Source organism: Microtus pennsylvanicus, chromosome 1, assembly GCF_037038515.1.
Source record: "Microtus pennsylvanicus isolate mMicPen1 chromosome 1, mMicPen1.hap1, whole genome shotgun sequence".
Classification (NCBI taxonomy): domain Eukaryota; kingdom Metazoa; phylum Chordata; class Mammalia; order Rodentia; family Cricetidae; genus Microtus; species Microtus pennsylvanicus.
This window is the reverse complement of record NC_134579.1, coordinates 56,989,270-57,007,581: the sequence shown is the minus strand read 5'-3', so window position 1 is coordinate 57,007,581 and position 18,312 is coordinate 56,989,270. Positions and strand designations below refer to the sequence as shown.

At 42.3% G+C, this 18,312-nt stretch overlaps 2 protein-coding genes across 6 annotated transcripts in view; both read left to right on the top strand.

Annotated features, from left to right (window-relative positions):
- Cep97 (centrosomal protein 97) overlaps positions 1-8,180 on the top strand; it is a 31,839-nt gene extending 23,659 nt beyond the window's left edge. Inside the window, exon 11 of the mRNA XM_075964398.1 lies at positions 32-8,180. Coding sequence (XP_075820513.1) covers positions 32-724 — 693 coding nt within the window. The 3' untranslated portion in view covers positions 725-8,180. The remainder of the gene's footprint in view (positions 1-31) is intronic.
- A 2,549-nt stretch (positions 8,181-10,729) lies between these two features.
- Positions 10,730-18,312, top strand: part of Nxpe3 (neurexophilin and PC-esterase domain family member 3) — a 52,346-nt gene continuing 44,763 nt past the window's right edge. Inside the window, exons 1-3 of one of the 5 annotated variants that reach the window (XM_075964439.1) lie at positions 10,862-10,990; positions 12,414-12,466; positions 17,211-17,438. In XM_075964439.1, the coding sequence (XP_075820554.1) occupies positions 17,346-17,438 (93 nt within the window). In that variant the 5' untranslated portion in view covers positions 10,862-10,990; positions 12,414-12,466; positions 17,211-17,345. Of the gene's footprint in view, positions 10,991-12,413; positions 12,467-17,010; positions 17,085-17,196; positions 17,439-18,312 lie in introns of those variants that run through there. The other 4 variants (XM_075964422.1, XM_075964413.1, XM_075964430.1 and 1 more) reach the window with 4 other exon arrangements.

Here is an 18,312-nt window from a genome sequence, read left to right as displayed (position 1 = left end):
TTATGATAAAACTGTGCCTTCTGTTTTACAGGTGCGATCCCTTCAAGCTTGGCAACGGACGGTGGAGCAGCGTCTAACTTCCTGGCATACCGATGTTCCTCCTATATCTAGTACTCTAGTGTCACCTAAAGCTCCGATATTTCCACAGCGTCAGGCCCTCGCTTCTGATCAGAATCCTCATTGGCTCCTTGCTGAGGCTGAAGCGTCTCAAGAGAGATCTGTTCCAGAATTCCCAGACTCTGGTTTTCATTCCTCCCTAACAGAACAAGTTCACTGTTTGAAGGATTCTTTGGATTTTGAAAAGAGTTCCATAGAAAGCAGTGAAAGCTCCATGTTGGGGAATTCCACGGACACAGTGAAATACGGCGGAGACGCCAACTTAGAGGCCATGAGTGGGGAGCATGCAGACTGTAGCAAGGAAAGCTCCAACAGCGAGCAGGACAACACCCTGCTCGAACAGTATTTATCTTCAGTCCAGCAGCTGGACGAGGCCGATGAGAGGACAGATTCTGACGATGTGGCAGGAGACAGTACGTGCCATGTAGCTGGTTCCCCCGAAGGGTTGGATGCCTCCTCTGAGATCGAGGCTCCTGGAGTATCTCCCCCTTTACAGGATGAGATTAGCCAGACCCCAGAGAATTGTAAGTTAAATGCGGACGTTCAAGGGCAGCAGCCGGAATGTGACTCCGCATTTCAGGTGTTGCACGTGGGTGTCACTGTGTAACCTGTCTGATTTAACTGGGGAACAGAGATTCACTTGGATTTTCTCAGTGTTTTCAGTTGCTTCTTTTCTTTTGCAGGGGGGCAGTCTTTCTCCCATTTTGTTATTGTTTCTATAAAACTTGTATTTTGTTCCCTATTTTTCAGATTTGAGAACTTGAGCTAAGTCTTCATTTTGATTGTACTAATGTACTAAAAATATTGATATTAAAAGGCATATGCACTTTATTTCTTAATAATTATACCAATAATGTTTCTTTTACATACTTCCTTTCAAAAACAGTTTCTTAAAGAATTTTTGGCAATTTAAACAAGAGAGCTTTGTTCTTCTTAATTACATAGTAAGGAATATAATATGTAGGATGAGGATTATGAACAACTGAAATTTGCTGGACAGTCTCCTTGAACTAGAAATATGTCTTTCCCCCCTTTGAGTTATAGGAGTGTGTGTATGTGTGTGTGTGTGTGTGTGTGTGTGTGTGTGTGTGTGTGTATGTGTGTATGTGTGTGTGTGTATGTGTCTGTATGTGTGTGTGTGTGTATGTGTGTGTGTGTGTGTATGTGTGTGTGTGCTGGCAGTTAAACCCAGAGCCCCAGAATGCTAAGTATTTGCTCTGCCACTCAACTGTCATCTTAATCCTAGATTATAAGGTTTTTAAATGGGGTGATTAAACTGCCTCATGACAAACTTTAGCTAATTTGTGGATCAGTTTTGAAGTAAAGTATTTCATACAAGGTTAAAATCAAGCTTACTTGGGCAAGAATATTTCTCTTTGATATGGAGAAAGACCACCTAAGGCTATTCACTTGAAATAATGCTGGTCTAATGTTTTATAATTTCATTATGTGCTTTTTTAGACTACTTACATTTATGTGCCAATATTTTGGGAAGAAACATATTGTAATAAGTCAATATGCATTCATCATTATGTTCTTTTATTTCTATATGTATTGCACCAGAAGGATCCAAGCTATTTATTTCATTTTGTGTGTATGTGTGTGTGTGTGTGTGTGTGTGTGAGAGAGAGAGAGAGAGAGAGAGAGAGAGAGAGAGAGAGAGAGAGAGAGAGAGAGAGAGAGAGAGAGAGAGAGAGAGAGACTGGGGACCCAATCTAGGGCCCTGTACGTGCTAGGTAAATACTGTACTTCTGAGCTGCACTCTTGACATTTGTTTCACAGTGAAGAACATTTAAAATCCTGCTACTGAGAGATTGGGAATGGATTTTTAAAAAGGATTTTTATCTAATCTCTGAAAAAAGCCATATTTGAAAGAAAATTTATTTGTAGTTAAGAAAAAAATAAGCTGGGCTGGGCCTGGTGGTGAATGCCTTTGATCCCAGCTCTTGGAAAGCAGAGGCAGGCAGATCTCTATGGGTTCAAGAAAAACCTCTGGTCTACAAAGTGAGTTCCAGGTCAGCCAAGGCTAAATTATAGACCCTGTCTCAAAACAAACAAACCAAAGAAACACAACAACAAAACAATAAAAACAGCAACAATTAAAAAAAAAAGAAAAAAAGAAAAATGAAAGAAAAATATAACTAAGAAATCTTTCAGAAATAATAATGCTGTGTTTGAATGTTGAAGGTACATCTGAAATCAAAGGCGACAATTGGAATTCTGGCATTATGTTGTTTAAAATGTTCTTATTAAAGAGCACAGCACACATCTGATTTTTCTATCTGTATACAAGCAACTTTCACAGTTCTGGCAATACTTCTGTTCTCTAAACTTTGGTGCTAAATATCATCAATTATTCTGTTACAGCCAGTAGAGCCCCTTAACTGAAGATACATACAATAAAAATTCTGGTCCTTCTGAAATAAAGCTGAGGACCACATGGTATTTTTTGCTGACAGGAATATTTCTGCACTACGGTAAACAATACTTCACTAGTTTATAAATTCATAGCACTCAGGTGGAGAAGGCTCACATTCATTCTCAGAAATCCAGAATCCCTTGAAAGGGACATGTTTTCTGTGTTTTATAAGCAGAATAGCAGTCCTGTCTTCAAAATATTTTCTCTAATATAGTGTGTGTTACATTGAATGCATGGTGGATAAAATCTGGCAATTTAACTTTCTGAATAATAATTACCTTTTATAACTCTACATTTCTTTTAACGATATTTAATTTGCATGTGTTTGTGTATGTGTGTGTGCGCTTGTGTGTATGTGTGTGTGAAAGAGAGAGAGAGAGACTGTGGGAGTTGAATCTGGAGTTACAGGTGTTTGTGAGCCATTCATGTGGATACTGGGATCCACACTCCAGTTCTCTGATAGAGCAGTAAGCACCTTAACTACTGAACCATTCTTCAGTCCTATCTTTCATTCCTTATAATATGAGATAAGAAATATTCTTATTTTTCTATTTTTGTAGTTAAGCGCCTCATTTGCTGCCCACAGTTAAAGAAAAACTCACTGTACTAGTACCAAACCTGTCTCACTTCTTGTTAATTTTCAGAAGAGCGGCCGAAGTGCCACGCTTCAGATTCCCTGAGTACATTTATATTAGCATCTTCATCCTGTTCTTTCTCTCTTTCTCTCCCTTTCTTTCTCCCTCCCTCCCTTCCTTTTTTTCTTTTTGGTTTTTCTTTCTTTTTTCTTTTTTTTTGGTTTTTCGAGACAGGGTTCTCTGTAGCTTTGGAGCCTGTCCTGGAACTAGCTCTGTAGACCAGGCTGGTCTCGAACTCACAGAGATCCGCCTGCCTCTGCCTCCCAAGTGCTGGGATTAAAGGCGTGCGCCACCATCGCCCGGCTTCTTTTTGGTTTTTTGAGACAAGGTTTCTTTGTGCAACAGTTCTGGCTATTTTGGAACTCACTTTGTAGAGTAGGCTTGCCTTGAACTGACAGGGATCCACCTGTCTCTGCCTCCCAAGTGCTGGTTAAAATGCTAAAATGTGTGTGCCACTGTTGTCGGGGGTTTCTGGCCCGCTGGTCCCCACAGTTGTTAAGCCCAAAGAAATCACACAGAAGTCTACCTTAGTTATAAACTGATTGGTCCAGTATCTCAGGCTTCTTATTAACTCTTACAACTTATATTAGCCCATTATTCTTATCTGTGTTAGCCACAAGGCTCGATACCTTATTTGGTGGGGCAGTCACATCTTGCTTCTTCTGTGGCCGGGACAGGACTGTGGATCAAGCTTTCTTCCTCCCAAAATTCTCCTGTTCTCGTCACCCCGCCTCTACTTCCTGCCTGGTTGTCCTGCTTATACTCCCTACCTGGATACTGGCTAATCAGCCTTTATTTAAAATATAATTGACAGGATACAGATCATTGTCCCACAGCACTTCCTCCTCCTTTTTTTTTTTTAAAAAAAAAAAACAAGAACTCTGAATCTAATATCTTTTCTTTCTTTAATATGGCCTCACCATTAGCCATAATAACTTATAACCAACATTCTAACCAAAGGAAATATCCATAGTCCATTTTTTGGGAGAATGTGGGCATAATTTTCCAGGTTACTTCCTGCTGGTTGGGAGCACTGATAATCTTATGGGGACCTAAAGAAAATTTATAATTATCATCAAGTCATGACTGGAGTATCCTGTGAGGCTTGATCATCTCAGGCAGCAGTTTTGAATCTGTTCTGGATGTAGAACTCAGACATCTGGACCATCTGCTCCTATCAGATTTCTCAGGTGGTCTACCTTGATCAAACCTGATTTTTCTTAACTCAGAATAAATCCATACCCTCTTATTTTCTGTGAAAACAAAAGCAAAACCTCTTCTCCAAAGTAACATATTTTTTTACTTCAATTTTCAAGTCAAGTTTTTATCAAAATTTCAGCAGCATTTATAAACAAATATCTTTTAGCAGTTGTTGCTCCTTCCTCAGCATTCAAACAATTCAAAGAGAACATAATAACATACAGTATCCAGATTCTCTGTGTGTTTTCCATCTTTACGTGGCTTTATTTTAACCTCTATTTCTTTTATTTTTAGTTTTTTGGCTTTTTGAGGCAGGGTTTCTCTGTGTATGTTTGGCTGTCCTGGAATCCACTCCGTAGACCAGGTTGTCCTTGAACCCACAGAGATCTGCCTGCCTTTGCCTCCCAAGTGCTGGGATTAAAGGTGTGTGCCACCAGGCCTTGAATTCACAGAGGTCTGCCTGCCTCTGCTTTCCAAGTCTTGGGATTAAAGGTGTGTGCTACTACACCTAACTACTCTCTCTCTCTCTCTCTCTCTTTTAATTTTAAGGACTTTAACCTTTTTCTTTTCTCTCCCCAGCCTGCATATATTTTTAATACAGTGTAAAACATTTACAAGTTTTCTTCATCTTTGAATCTCTCTTTACTGTATATCTCTCTTTTTCTGATCACATTGAGTCTTTAATTTGGTAAGTGATATGGCTAGAATTAAAGCCATGACTTTGGTGGCTGGATCCAGACCATTTCTTAGCTTTCTGAGATTCCAGCCTCATGGCAGAGGTACTGGCCAGAGACATATTTATTGCCACAACTCTATGGCATTTCAAGGTCCCTGTCACCACCAAAAAGCATGTGGTCAACTTTTCATTGACACCATTTAAGTGTTTCGTGGCAGGACCTCTTAAAAGCGTTGCAAGGTTTTGCAGCTAAAGCTGAGTCAGGAAGCATCTCTTAAATGAGAGTGCTTGCCTCTAGCAAGCAGAGCAAACCCAAGAAAGTGCTGCTATCAATAAGCCATGCTTAACTCTATTCTTTTTTTTTGTCTAGAATAACTTCCCAAGCTCTCTCAGGCTTTTAAGTAAATTTGGTCAGCCCCACATTGGCATGCCATTCTGTTGTCATGGGTTTCTGTCCCACCTGGTCCCTGCATGCCACCACTGCCTGGCTTCTTCCTCCTTTTTTCTAAGTAATGGCAGATACAGCCATTTGATCTGATTGGCATTGTCAGCAGAATTTACTTTTCTTTTGCTGTTTTCCTGTCTGGAAAATGTCATTCAACATATTTTTTATGAAAAACCTGGCAGAATGTGATAATTATTAATATTCTGCTTTATCTTTTTTATTTTTACTAGATTTTGGAAGTATGAGAATATTAAGTAGCATACTTTGAGTTGTAGAGTATCTTGAATGTAGATGAAAATACTGTAAATCAGAATGTAGAAAAACTACGACATAGACTTAATATTTTATTAGTTTATATAATTTAAAAGTAATTTATGTAAAAAAAGTAATTTATGTAACTAAGAAATAGTAATTATGTGACTCTATGTTCTTTATTAGATTGGCTGAAGATCAATCAGGTAATGTTTGGGGAGCTGGATTTTGGGTATGGGCTTTTCTAACAGGAGAGCTTTTGTTCAGTTGTGCTATTTTGACTCATAGAAGTTCTCTTGTTTATGGAGTATTTGATTATCAATTGGAATACTGCAGAAACATAAGCTCATATCATGTGAGAATCAGAAGAAGTCCTAAAATTACTGAAATTATTATTATTATACTGTTATTATACTGCAGTTCAAAAGAGCTGCTGGCCACACAGTAGGGACTGACTTCTTCGTTTTGAGTAGGAACAGAAGCCCAGGGGTAATATCCAACTTGTCTACAGTTGTAGCAGTTAGTAGTAAACTGTGGAGACATGTTAATATATTCCAAACTTTCCTTGTTCCTTCTCTGTTAACCTTTCCATTTAGTGAGGACAAAAGTCTCTGCATTTTAAAGAGGAAACAACACTTTTAAGGGATACCTTCAATGGTAGAGTTGTAGCAAACGGCTAAATCTTTCAGAACTTTGAATAAATGTTCTCCAAAAAAATGTGATTTCATTTAAATTGTTGATGGAGCAACAATAACAGTAGGAAATGGTGGCACGTGTGTATGATCATAGTGCTTGGCTGTGGATGGAGGGGTCAAGAGTTAAAGGCCACCATTAGCTAAGTAGTGAGATTCAGATGCCAGCCTGGTCTACCTGGGATTCTGTCTCAAAAAAAACAGCAATAGTGAAGTTAAAACTTTAGGAAAGACCTAGGAAAGTCTAGGACTACATTCATTTGTTGACAGGTACTATTATAGGATGCCAAAGTAAATACAGTTTTCTCAAGAAACACTGATTTTGATGTTTCATCTTGCCTTTTATAGGACAACAGATCAGAATTTTACTCTCTCAGTGTGAGAAAGGTCTAATTATGACAGCTGATAACATTCAAGTTGTTTGCATACTATGCATGTTTTAGAAAATGTTTGGTCACATAGTTGTAGATTTGTAAATAACTTCATTCTTTAACTACATGTGCACCATTCTTGAGTGTATGTTTTTCCTTTATTTATTTTAGGTTATTTTAATTATTAATTATACGGGTGCCATTCTTGAGTGTATGTTTTTCCTTTATTTATTTTAAATATATAACCTCATAATAGTGTACTTTCCTGTTATCTATCTATTTAAGACAAGTCTAGTAATACTTTTCAGAAATACTTTTACGAGTATGTAGGATTTAAATATTATCCTATATCTCCTGGTAATTTTTTCATATAAAGTATTAAGATTGGATTTATAACAATAATATATTTTTTCTGAAGTAAGAAGGAGAATACAGTCATTGGATTATTTCTCATTCGTAAAGAAAAGAAAAAAAAACTGGTTTGGTTACATGATTGTTTAATATAGATTCTTATTTTGCCTCACCTGTGTTAAAAGGAGTTTATTGTAGTTATGTTTCCCTTTCTTTCTCTTTATTTTTTTTCTTTTTTCTTTTTCCTTGTCTTTTTGAGACAACATTTCTCTATAAAGCTCCGCTGTCCTGGAACTCACCAAGATCTGCCTGTCGCAGCCTCCTGAGTGCTGGGATCAAAGGCATGCGCTACCATACCCAGCCATAGTACCCTTATTCTTGAAGTGAAGCAGAAGTAGTTTGTAAGGAACATTTAAAAAAGGTTTTTTTGAGATGTTGTGTGTGTGGGGGTCTCACTATGTTTCCTAGACTGGTCTTGAGCTCCTGACCTCAAATAATCCTCCTGATTCAGCCTCCAGAGTAGTTGGGACTACAGGCATAGAAACATTAAATTCTAAATTTTCATGATAAAGCCAATTGTGCCATATTAAAATTAAAAATCAAGTAAACAAGGCCGTCCTCATAGTCTTGGAGAGAAATTAATCACTGTCCTTTTAGAATGAGGTGCTTCTCATCTGTGACTGAATAGAAATCACACTGAATTTGAATTCTTTTATTGATTTTAGTGGCTATTCAGTTTCTTTGAATGTTTTGTAATAATCTGTGTGTTGGCATTCCGGGCAAGCATGTACCACTTAACTACACTGCAGCCCTGTGTGTCAGAATATCACTGATGTTGGCAATAAGAGTTTAAAAATTATTTGACTTTGTACTATTTTAGTTTTTTATAAAATGTTACTATGAATAGTGTATATATAAGGTGACTGGTGTCTGTTTGATGAAGGCTGTTTCATGTTGTACTTTCCGTTTGAACTTGAGTTTGTCTAATCTTAAATAAAATTTTATACCTTTGGGTGCAACAGCTTGTTATTTCAGTGTTATGACGGTTATGACTCATTGTGCCCATGTGTCGGTGAGGTTAGAACAGGTTTTAGTTCAGAAAGTCCAGAGCGTTAATGTACAAAGAGAGTATGAGCATCATTGGTTCCACAGCCTCGCTCTTTCTCGACAAAGGAAGCATGTGGATTTTATCCAAGGCATCTCTGCGTATTCCTAGGAGGGTGAGTCCACTGGGAAGCACACTCAGTGCATTAAGGAATACATTGAACATGATCAGGTTAAAGTCATAGTTTAAAAGAAATGGTAGACACACGTTATTTTAGGTGTACTTAACTCTAGGTCATGTTACAGTAATGGGCAGAAATGCCTCTGGGCATGCTCAGTTGCTCTATAAAGTTTTGTAAACATTTTTTTTGGATGACAGTTTAGCTGTTTAAAAAAAATATTTACTTAACTTTATTTTATGTGCATTTGGTATGAGGGTGTCAGATTCCCTGGAACTGGGGTTACAGACAGTTGCGAGCTGCCATGTGGGTGCTGGGAATTGAACCTGGGTCCTGTGAGAGAGCAGCCAGGCTCTATAACTGCTGAACCATCTCTCCAGCCCCTTGCTGTTCTGTTTTTAAAGGTTTATTTTTATTTTATGTGTATGGGTGTTTAGTTCGATGTGTCACCACACATGTGTGTTTATAGAGGCCAGAGGGAGGTATTAGATTCTTTGGAACTGGAGCTATAAGTAGTTGTGGGACACCACGTAGGTGCTGGGAACCCACCCTGGGTGCTCTTAACCACTGAGCCATCTCCCCATCCCTGAATCAAAAAGTTTTAGCTGAAAATAAAGGAATGGATACAGTGAAGGTGTATTAACACAGGCCTTTGCCCATGGAGGTGCCTGCCTTTCCAAGTCACTAACAGATGCCCTTTGGCTAGTGATCTTTGATTTATTTTATTTTTTCAGACAGCATTTCCTTTTGTAACAATCCTTGCTGTCCTGGAACTTGGTTCATAGACCAGACTGGCCTCAAACTCACAGAGATCCACCTATCTCTGCCTCCCAAGTGCTGGGATCAAAGGTGTGTGCCACCACCGCCTGGCCTGATCCTTGCTTATTTCTGCACACAACATATGATGCCTATGCTTAAGTGATCATGACAGGCCTTGCCTGGCACCTCATACTTCTTCTTTCCTTTCCTTTTCCCTCCCTGCCTCCCTCCCACCCTCCCTCCCTCCCTCTCTACTTTCCTTCTTTCCTTTTCTTGAGACTGTGTCTCATTGTGTAGTTCTGGCTGTCCTGGAACTCACTATGTAGACCATTTTGGCCTTGAACTGATGGAGATCCACCTGCCTCTGTTTCCCAAGTACTGGGACTAAAGACGTGTGCTACTATACCCAACTGACTCCAAACTTTTGAGCTGTGGTGGGTGCCCTGGTCCCAGAACATAGTCCCAACAGAGGCAAGTACCCAGTGTTAGGCCAGCAACAGTTATCAAGTGGTGGAAACGGGCCAGGCAGTGGCTTACCTGACAGCCAAGGAAGCTTTGAACAGCTGAAGAACCTCCAGGAAGACAGGAAGTGGAAGCAGAAAAAACCAGAACTGAAAGCTAGTAAAAGGCTTTAAGGAACTAACAAAGACAACATGCTAGTCCTGGTCTCTAGAACCAGAGAGCTAGCAAATCCCAGGCCAGAAGGTCACAGACCCCAGGCTGAGAGTTGTAATACAGGCTGCTTGTCAAGGGTTAGGGGTTCTGATCAAGGACTATAAAACTAGGAGGGTTTTGATGCTCAGGGCATGGACAGAGACAAACAACAGCATAATGCCACTTGCTGCCACTCACTGCTGCCCAGTGCATGCCTGAGAAAATGGAGACCTGTTCAGCCAGCTGATGGTGACAATGGGGATCAAGCCTAGACCCTTGTACACACCAGAGAAAGATTCTACCACTCTCTTAGTTCCTAGCCTCAGAGTCCTTCCTGATCTCAGGCTCTTATAACACTGTGATCAATAAGTATAAAGATAATTAATGCCAGTTGTAATTCATATTGATTCTTCTTCAGCCTGGGAGCACAGTCTGGCAGCAGGTCTCCCCACCTCCAGCATTCTTCTCGGGTTAAAAGACTAACCCTACTATGCTTTATGAACTGAACTTTTGAGAAACACAGCCGAGCCAGTTGCCTTTTGTCCCACATAGGCTCTCCGATTCTCTAGGCACGCCTCTCAGCTCCCCAGTTTCCCCAAGCTGCTTCTGACATTTCTCCACTTAAATGTCCAAAACTATGATAATCAAGAATTGAGGGTGGGGTTGGGTGGAGTATTTTGGCACTTTTGCCAAGAGACTAACTACAAAGAAAGAAGCTTCAAGGGCCTGCTATCTCCATGCTCCTGCAAACCGTGTTTCTCTGGGACCAGCAACTCCACCGCTGCAGGGACAGCTTTGTGGCTAGTTCTCAGGCAGAGAAAATCCCGCTGAGGGAAGCTCCAGGGAAACGCTGATATCCAAGGTCCTTAGTATTTGAGTCTCCAGAGGGGACCAGCCCTCGGGCCAGAGTGCGGGAGGTGCACAGTCACTAGAGCACAAGAGCCCTGTGGCAGCGGGTAGCACAGGCAGTGCCAACTCCTTGTCCTCGCCTCCGGGCACAGCACCCTGCTTGCGCGGCTGTCCGTCAACATCCCTGCCCCGCCTCTCCCGTAGTCGGACCAATCGTAGCCGGGGGTCGGGGGTGAGGCGCCGTAGCCGGGTCAGGAAGCCGGGAAAGATCGGCCTGGTGCAGAGGCCACAGATCGGGGCGTCCACATCCTGTAGAAGGGCGAGCGGCGAGTGAGACTCTAGACCCGGTGAGTGCGAGCTGCGACTGTGCGCGGAGCGGGGCGGAGCTTGTCCCTGGAGCGCCCGGTGCCGCGAGCCTCGTGCGCCCCTCGGCTGCTGAGCCCTGTGTTCCCCACGAGACCCCTCTGCCCCGCGTCCCTGGCGACTCCAACCCGGTGTGGGGAGCTGAGACTGCGGGAGTCCGGATTGCGTGTCAAGGCCCCGGAGCAGAGGCCCCGATGGAAAGCGCAGACAGATCCTTAAGCCCTGGGCTGCGGCAGCCGGGGACCAGAGGATCCCAGCCGCTGCAGAGATGGGGCGGGGCGAGGTTGAGCATCTTCATCCTCAGTTTTTCCACTTGCTCCAGTGCCGCTGCACCCGGTAGCTGGCATGTGAGGTGGCCCGCACCAGAGAACGCATCCAAGCCCCCGTACCCCCTCCCACCCCGTAACGCCTTTCTTTTCTTACACTCAGTGCAGAGAGCTTGGCGACACAGCTCTCAGCCGTTATCACTAGTCTCATCGCTGTCCTGGGAGCCAGCTGTCTCTTGGCTGGTTTTCCTGTGATACTTTGGACTAGTCTGGCCTTACTGAGATGCAGTTTTGAACACATCAGGGTAACCATGCAGGGAAAAACGAGTATGTCACCGGACTCAGTGTAATGTTGAATTTTTGACTTTCTCCTTGATCCAAATCCAGAAGGGCAGTGGTGCTAAGGGGATTACGAGGCAGAATTTTGCATAATGAATATAAAATTGTAATTTCCCCCTTGCTTTCATCATTTACTTCGAAGGAAGAATGTTGCCATATTTCCAACAGATAAAGAATCACACTGCTCGGGTGGTCGTGCCCTCCTCCCTCTGCCATTATTTGTCATTTGGAACAGGGTGTGTTTGAAGCTGGCAGAATGCCTAGACCCTTGTGGCTGTCTGGTTCCTCTGAAGGGGATGGCACACCATACTTTAACTCTGCAGTGCTGGGCTCTGCCCCCTTTTGACTGGGTTTGCTATCTTCTTTCCATGTCTGTTATTCTTTTATCTCCTCTGGGTTGATAAAGTGCTGTGATTTGTTACTGAGTAAGGAAACGAAGGGATAGGGCACCGAAGAGGGAATAGTTATCTCAAGTGCCCCAGAATCGCGTTGTCCCAAGAGAACGCAAGAAGGCACAATTCAAAATTCATTTTAGTACCACCAGCCCTTGAGAACTGTTGTCAGTAATACCCCCTGGCCACTCTGTTGATGGTTCTTCTACTTGACTGTGGACTACAGCTATCTAGGGACCATTAATGAACAGGAGTATCAATCCCATTCCCGTAGATTCTGGTTTAATTTATTGTATGGGTCCAGCACCTCGTATTTAAAAGTTTCCACAATGATTGTTAATTTGCAATGGCCTATTTTTCACCCTTGTAGCACTTACTGTTTGACTTACTAAGCTTACTAAGCCACGCAGCCTCCAGGAATGCGCTGGTCCTGATGCGAGGCACTGGGGTTGAGGAGGTCTAGGTGAGTCAGCACTTTGGGCCATTTGATGTGGACATATATGATGGAGACATGGGAGCTACAGAAAGGAGTCCTGCTTCATGTGCTCACATTTGGTCTTGGGCTTGAATGGATCTCCGTTTCTTTCTGTCCAACTTCCTCTGTTAACTCTCAAGTTCTTTTTTATTTGCTTGTTTTTTATTTGTTGGTTTTTTTTTTTTGAGGCAGGGTTTCTCTTCATAACCCAGGCTATCTTGGAATTCACATTGTAGACCAGGCTGGCCTTGTACTTACAGAGATCTACTTGCTTCTGCCTCCTGGGCGCTGGGACTAAAGTGGTGTGTCACCATGCCTGGCTGTTTCTCAATATTTCAAAACTTCAGTTTTTTGTTTTGTTTTGTGTCAGAGCCAGCTCCAACAAAGTCAGCCATGGTAGCAGGAAAGGGCCGTGAGAATCGAGGAAATGGCAGATTGAAAGAAATTGAGACAGGAAACACAGGATAGATCCAAGAGGTCTGAAGGTCAATACCACCAAGCTCCGAGTTTATTTCTCAGCCAGCTTATATACTAATTACAGGCCAGAGCAGATCAAAGAACAGCATAATCAGTCAACCGCCCCCTGCCCTGTAACCAGAGAGAAAGAAGCAAGTAGCTTCGCTATGTATTCCGTGAATCCTTCTAGCAGCAAACAGTTTTTATATTTTTTAACTAGCTGTGCCTTTGGCTGGCATTCAGCAGCTGTCCGGTTTGGGTTTTGTGTGGAGCTGTTTAGGAGGGTGGATTTATTGCCTTTTCCATCTCGTGTCTTCTCTCCCCTTCCTCCCTCAGAACCCAGGATCATGCATTCGAGGCAAGCACTCTATTACTTATATCCCCAGCTCACATTCCTCTTCAACAAAGGCACTAACTCACTCTAATATGAATGGCAACTTTTCTGGCCCTCAGCATGGCTTGTTACAGAATGCGCCTCTGCAATGTTTGTTTCATGGGTTGACTCGTGTAAAAAGCTAATACTGTGGGAGAATTGGAAACTTAATACAGTAGACCAGGCACTGTGCTCTGTACCTTTAATCCCAGCACCTGGGAAATAGAGGCAGGGGGATCTCTATGAGTTCTAGGCAAACCTGGTCTACATAGTGAGTTTCAAATAACACCAACAAAAACACATCTCAAAAAAGGGGGAAAAAAAGAAAGATTATCGTTAAGTTGCTTTTATTCTGATATATAGCTTCTTTATTTTTTAATTTTTAAAATTTATTTATTTTTATTTTATGTGCATTGGTGTTTTGCCTGCTTGCATGTCTGTGTGAGGGTGTCAGATCTTAAGAATTACAGACAGTAGTTACTGGCCATGTGAGTGCTGGGAATTGAACTTGGGTCCTCTGGAAGAGCAGTCAGTGCTCTTAATCACTGAGATCTCTCCAGCCCCAGCTTCTTTACTTTCTTTTTTTGTTTTTTGTTTTTTTTTTTGGTTTTTTGAGACAGGGTTTTTCTGTAGCTTTGGAGCATGTTCTGGAACTAGCTGTTGTAGACCAGGCTGGTCTCGAACTCACAGAGATCTGCCTGGCTCTGCCTCCCGAGTGCGGGGATTAAAGGTGTGCGCCACCACCGCCAAGCTTCTTTACTTTCTTAAAGTATGTTCCTGACTGGTAGATGCGGCTGGAGCGATAAGAAACACATACAAAGAGTGAGCTGCTAAGAAGTGAAGATAAGTGGGGTTCTGCTTAGCCTTGTCCCCACTCTGCAGCTGGGCTGGGGAAGAGCCGACACGGTTCTTGTGGGGTGATAATGTCCCGGACAGGTGGAGTGGAGGAGTGGGAATAAGGGCTTCTAGGTCCAGCAGAAAGCCGAGGGGAAGGATAATGCAATCGAGCTATTGTGAGCTACTTCAAATTCTCATCATGCACTCTTTCCATCTTTGGTCTGTGCCTACCCTCCAAGAATCCCTCCATGAGAGCAAAATACCCGTACCTCTCTGTTTACCAGTATCAGATATCAGTTATATACTCTCTGTTTGGGGGATTTTCATTCAATATGTGTGTTACTTTTGCTCTACGGCATTGACTTTATAGTTCCCAATTCATATGGACTGTATAGCACTTAATGTTCTCATTTTTACAATTCTCTCCTTCCTCCTCTCTGTGTGTGTGCATGTGTGTGCATGTGTGTGTGTTCATGTGTGTATGTGATATGCCGAGGTCCAAGGACAACTTCTAGGAGTCAGTTCTCTCCTTCTATCTCATGGATCCTGGGGATCAAACACAAGCTGTTGGGCTTTCCAGCCAGCACCTTGACCCGCTGAGTCATCTCACTGGCCCCCTTTTAAGGAATAATCATTTCTAATGAATGATTATTAGGTAGCCACGCCCTCTGGCTTACACCAAACACCATCTCTTACCTGTTTTTAAGTGTATACACTTTCTCTCACAAGGTCTGTAGTCCTGTGTATTTGGTTTCCAGCCACAGGCTACTGGAGCTGTGGGTGCTGGAAACAGCTGTTAGCAGCTCTGGCCCAGAGAGCGGAAACACCGCCAGTGCTGCTGCAAAGCCGAAGCCTGCAGCGTGAGAGTGCCAGGGACCTGTTCAGAGGCGGCAGAAACGGGAGTTGGGAAAAGGCAATTATTTCTGTCCCACCTCTAAACAGTAAGGAGAGTGATTCTGGCCACGCTTTCCAGGACCACATCCAAATGACCGAGGAGAGAAAATATCGGTCGTAGCTGGGCCGAAGATGTCCGGTGAAGTCCCAGGTGAGGGCTGACCCCGTGGTTCTTGCCTTCAGAATCAGTGACCTGAGTTCAGTTCTCAGAACGCACGTGGTAGAAGGAGAGAACCAACTCTTGTAAGTTGTCCTCTGGCCTCCTCATGTGCACTGGGGCACAAACACACACAAATGTAAATTAAAAATTTTTTTAAAAAGTATAAAAGTTTTAAGTAATAGATGATAACGTAGATTAGTCAGGACTGCCGCTGCCCCTTCTAAATTCCGAAGATGACGTCAACTCAAGTCTGAATTTCAGGGCAATACAATAAAAAAGAAGATAAAAATGAATATAAGTAAACATTAATAAGGGTTTCAAAACAGGCAATGCCAAAGTGCCCAAGCCACAAGATACGTAAAGGCAGCAGCAGCTAAGGGGTTGACTTGTGAAGGTATAAATAAAATTCACTTGCAGAGTGCAAAAGTAAAGGCTGAACGGAACTGGAATGAGATTCAAGGTGTCCCTCCACAGAAAATGTCACTTCAAAGAGCACTTTTTCTATTTTAGAAACAGTTACTTCCTTACATGCCCCTTTAGTGGAAGTGAACAGCAGCAGCAGCAGCAGCAGCAAAGAGAGAGAGAGAGAGAGAGAGAGAGAGAGAGAGAGAGAGAGAGAGAGGAGAGGAGAGACGGGGCGAGGGAGGGGGGGAGGAGAAAGAAAATGATTGCAGATGAGAGAGAAGTCTAGCTTTCCTTCAAGACTTTTGCTAGAGAAGTTTAAGAATTAAGCAAGTTGCTACAGTGCCTCTTCAGTGTGTGCTTCAGTTTTCGCTTTACAGAAAGTAACAGAATGGCCTTACACTAATACAGAAATTAAGCCATTCTTGAAACAAGAATTCCCATGGCACACTAGGAGAAAAATCAGAATCTCTACAGAAATTCCTCTATTTTCTACTGAATTGTTGTTTTTTTTTTAGAAGGAAAGAGATCAGAGCAAATGTTTCTTGGGTTTTTCCTCTTGGAAAATGTTGTGTACTCTTTTTTTTTTTTTGTTCTTGTTTTTTGAGACAGCATTTATCCGTGTAACTGCCCCAGGTGTTCTGGAACTCTCTCTGTAGATCAGGATGGCCTGAACTCATAGAGATCTGCCTGTCTTTGCCTCCTGAGTGCTGGGTTTAAAGGTGTGTGCCAACACCGCCCAGCTTGTATTATTCTTTCTGCCTACTTTTTTCTGCAAACACATAAGGTGTGAAGATATCCGTTTCCTGCTATAAAAAGAAAAGTTATGGCATTTTTATAAGTCTTATAAAATTATGTTTATCGGAGTGAAAAACTAATTAAAATCATTACTGATTTGCAGCACCCCCTCCCAAATCCAGCAACCGTAGCAATAACATAAAAGCAGCAACTGGAAAGAACATTTTGAAATTGTTAGGAGACTCTAGTCCTTTGCCCATAAACATCTGTGATAAAAGAACCAGAACCTCTTTTAAATTCTATAAGCTAAGTGTCTTCAGAACAGGTGTCTTTCTTCTTATACCTTAACTCTTTGCTGAAGGACGAAAGGATCACCTGTCGGGAGCTGTAAACCCAAAGGTTGTTTGATGTTTAATTGGGGAGGTTGTGGTGTTCTGGCTTTCCAGAGGGTTGGGATGGTTCTCACAGGGTTCTGGGACTCTGTATAAAAACACGAGGCCTCCTCCTAATAGTCTTTACAGCTAACGAACATGGTGATGCTATATAACTTAAGCTATAAGGGAAGTGGGGTGGTTTTACTTAGAACTCTAGAAATTTAACGTTTACTTTTATTTCATAATTTCCGAGTTTGAAGACTTTTTTCCTATTAATCTTATCAGGTAAATAGTTAATAAGGTAATTATTAGCATCTCTGAATCGAAGCTTGGGGTTGGAAGAAGAAACTGAAGCAGTTATTTGGAGATAAGGTATTACTGTCTCTGTGACTGGAGCTTGGACAAGGCCCGGGGAGAGAATGGACTTTTCTTTCTGTTATAGTTGGTTAGACTTTCATTTCTCTTGTTTGTTGAACCATTGCAGTCTCTCCTCTGCAGAACTCTTACGCTCCCTGGCAGACTAGAAGCAAATTAAACCGAGCAGGCATCCACAGCTCAAACGACGACGACATGGAGCTTTGAAGGTGGAAGTAGCACGGTGTCGGCCATGGGTCATCAGGACACAGCCGGACAATGTGGACCACTTTCTTCAAACTACGAGTCTTCTGCTGTCTGTTTGCAGTGCTAATGGTGGTGGCGTTGGTCGTCAATGTCACTCAGGTGGAGGTGAGTGCTCAGATCGGAGGCCATTTGCAGTTTTCCATTGCTGTGCTATTTGATCATCTCTAGCATCCCTCTGCTGTGACGGTCACTGAGGACACATGCGTGAAGACAGGATGCCTCGCCTGTGGGCTCAGGTCTGAGTGTCTGGGAGAAGATACAGAGAATATTTATTTGTGATGCTTAGACTAGATAGAGTGTGTCATATTCTGAAACTTTTTGTTTTATTTACAAAGAAAGGAGGTTCATTTAACTCATGAATATTACAAATTTTGGGGTTGGGAGATTTATTTATTTTAGACAGAGTCTAAACTCTGACCTCAAGAGTCAAGAGCCCTGACTGACCTCAAGCTCAGAGATCTGTCTTTCTCTGTCTATTTGGTTTTTCTTTTTTTTTAATATCTATTTATTGTGTATATAATATTCTGTCTGTGTGTGTGCCTGCTGGCCAGAACAGGGCACCAGACCTCATTACAGATGTTTGTGAGCCACCATGTGGTTGCTGGGAATTGAACTCAGGACCTTTGGAAGAGCAGGCAATGCTCTTAACCTCTGAGCCATCTCTCCAGCCCCCCTCTGTTTGGTTTTTCAAGGCATGGTTTCTCTGTGTTGTAGCTCAGGCTGCCCTGAAATTTGTTTCGTGACACCAGGCTGGCCTTGAACTCACAGAAATTCTCCTGCCCCTGCCTATCGAGTACTGGGACTAAAGGTGTACCCCACCACTGCCCTGCCTCCTCTCTTGAGTGCTGGAATTAAAGCATGTACCAGCACACTGAGTTTGGATTTGGGAGTTACTTAGAATTCACTGACTGAAATATTTGTAATTCAAAAATCTTGAAGTCAGATGTGTGCCTAAACCTGAATGAACACACCAGAATTA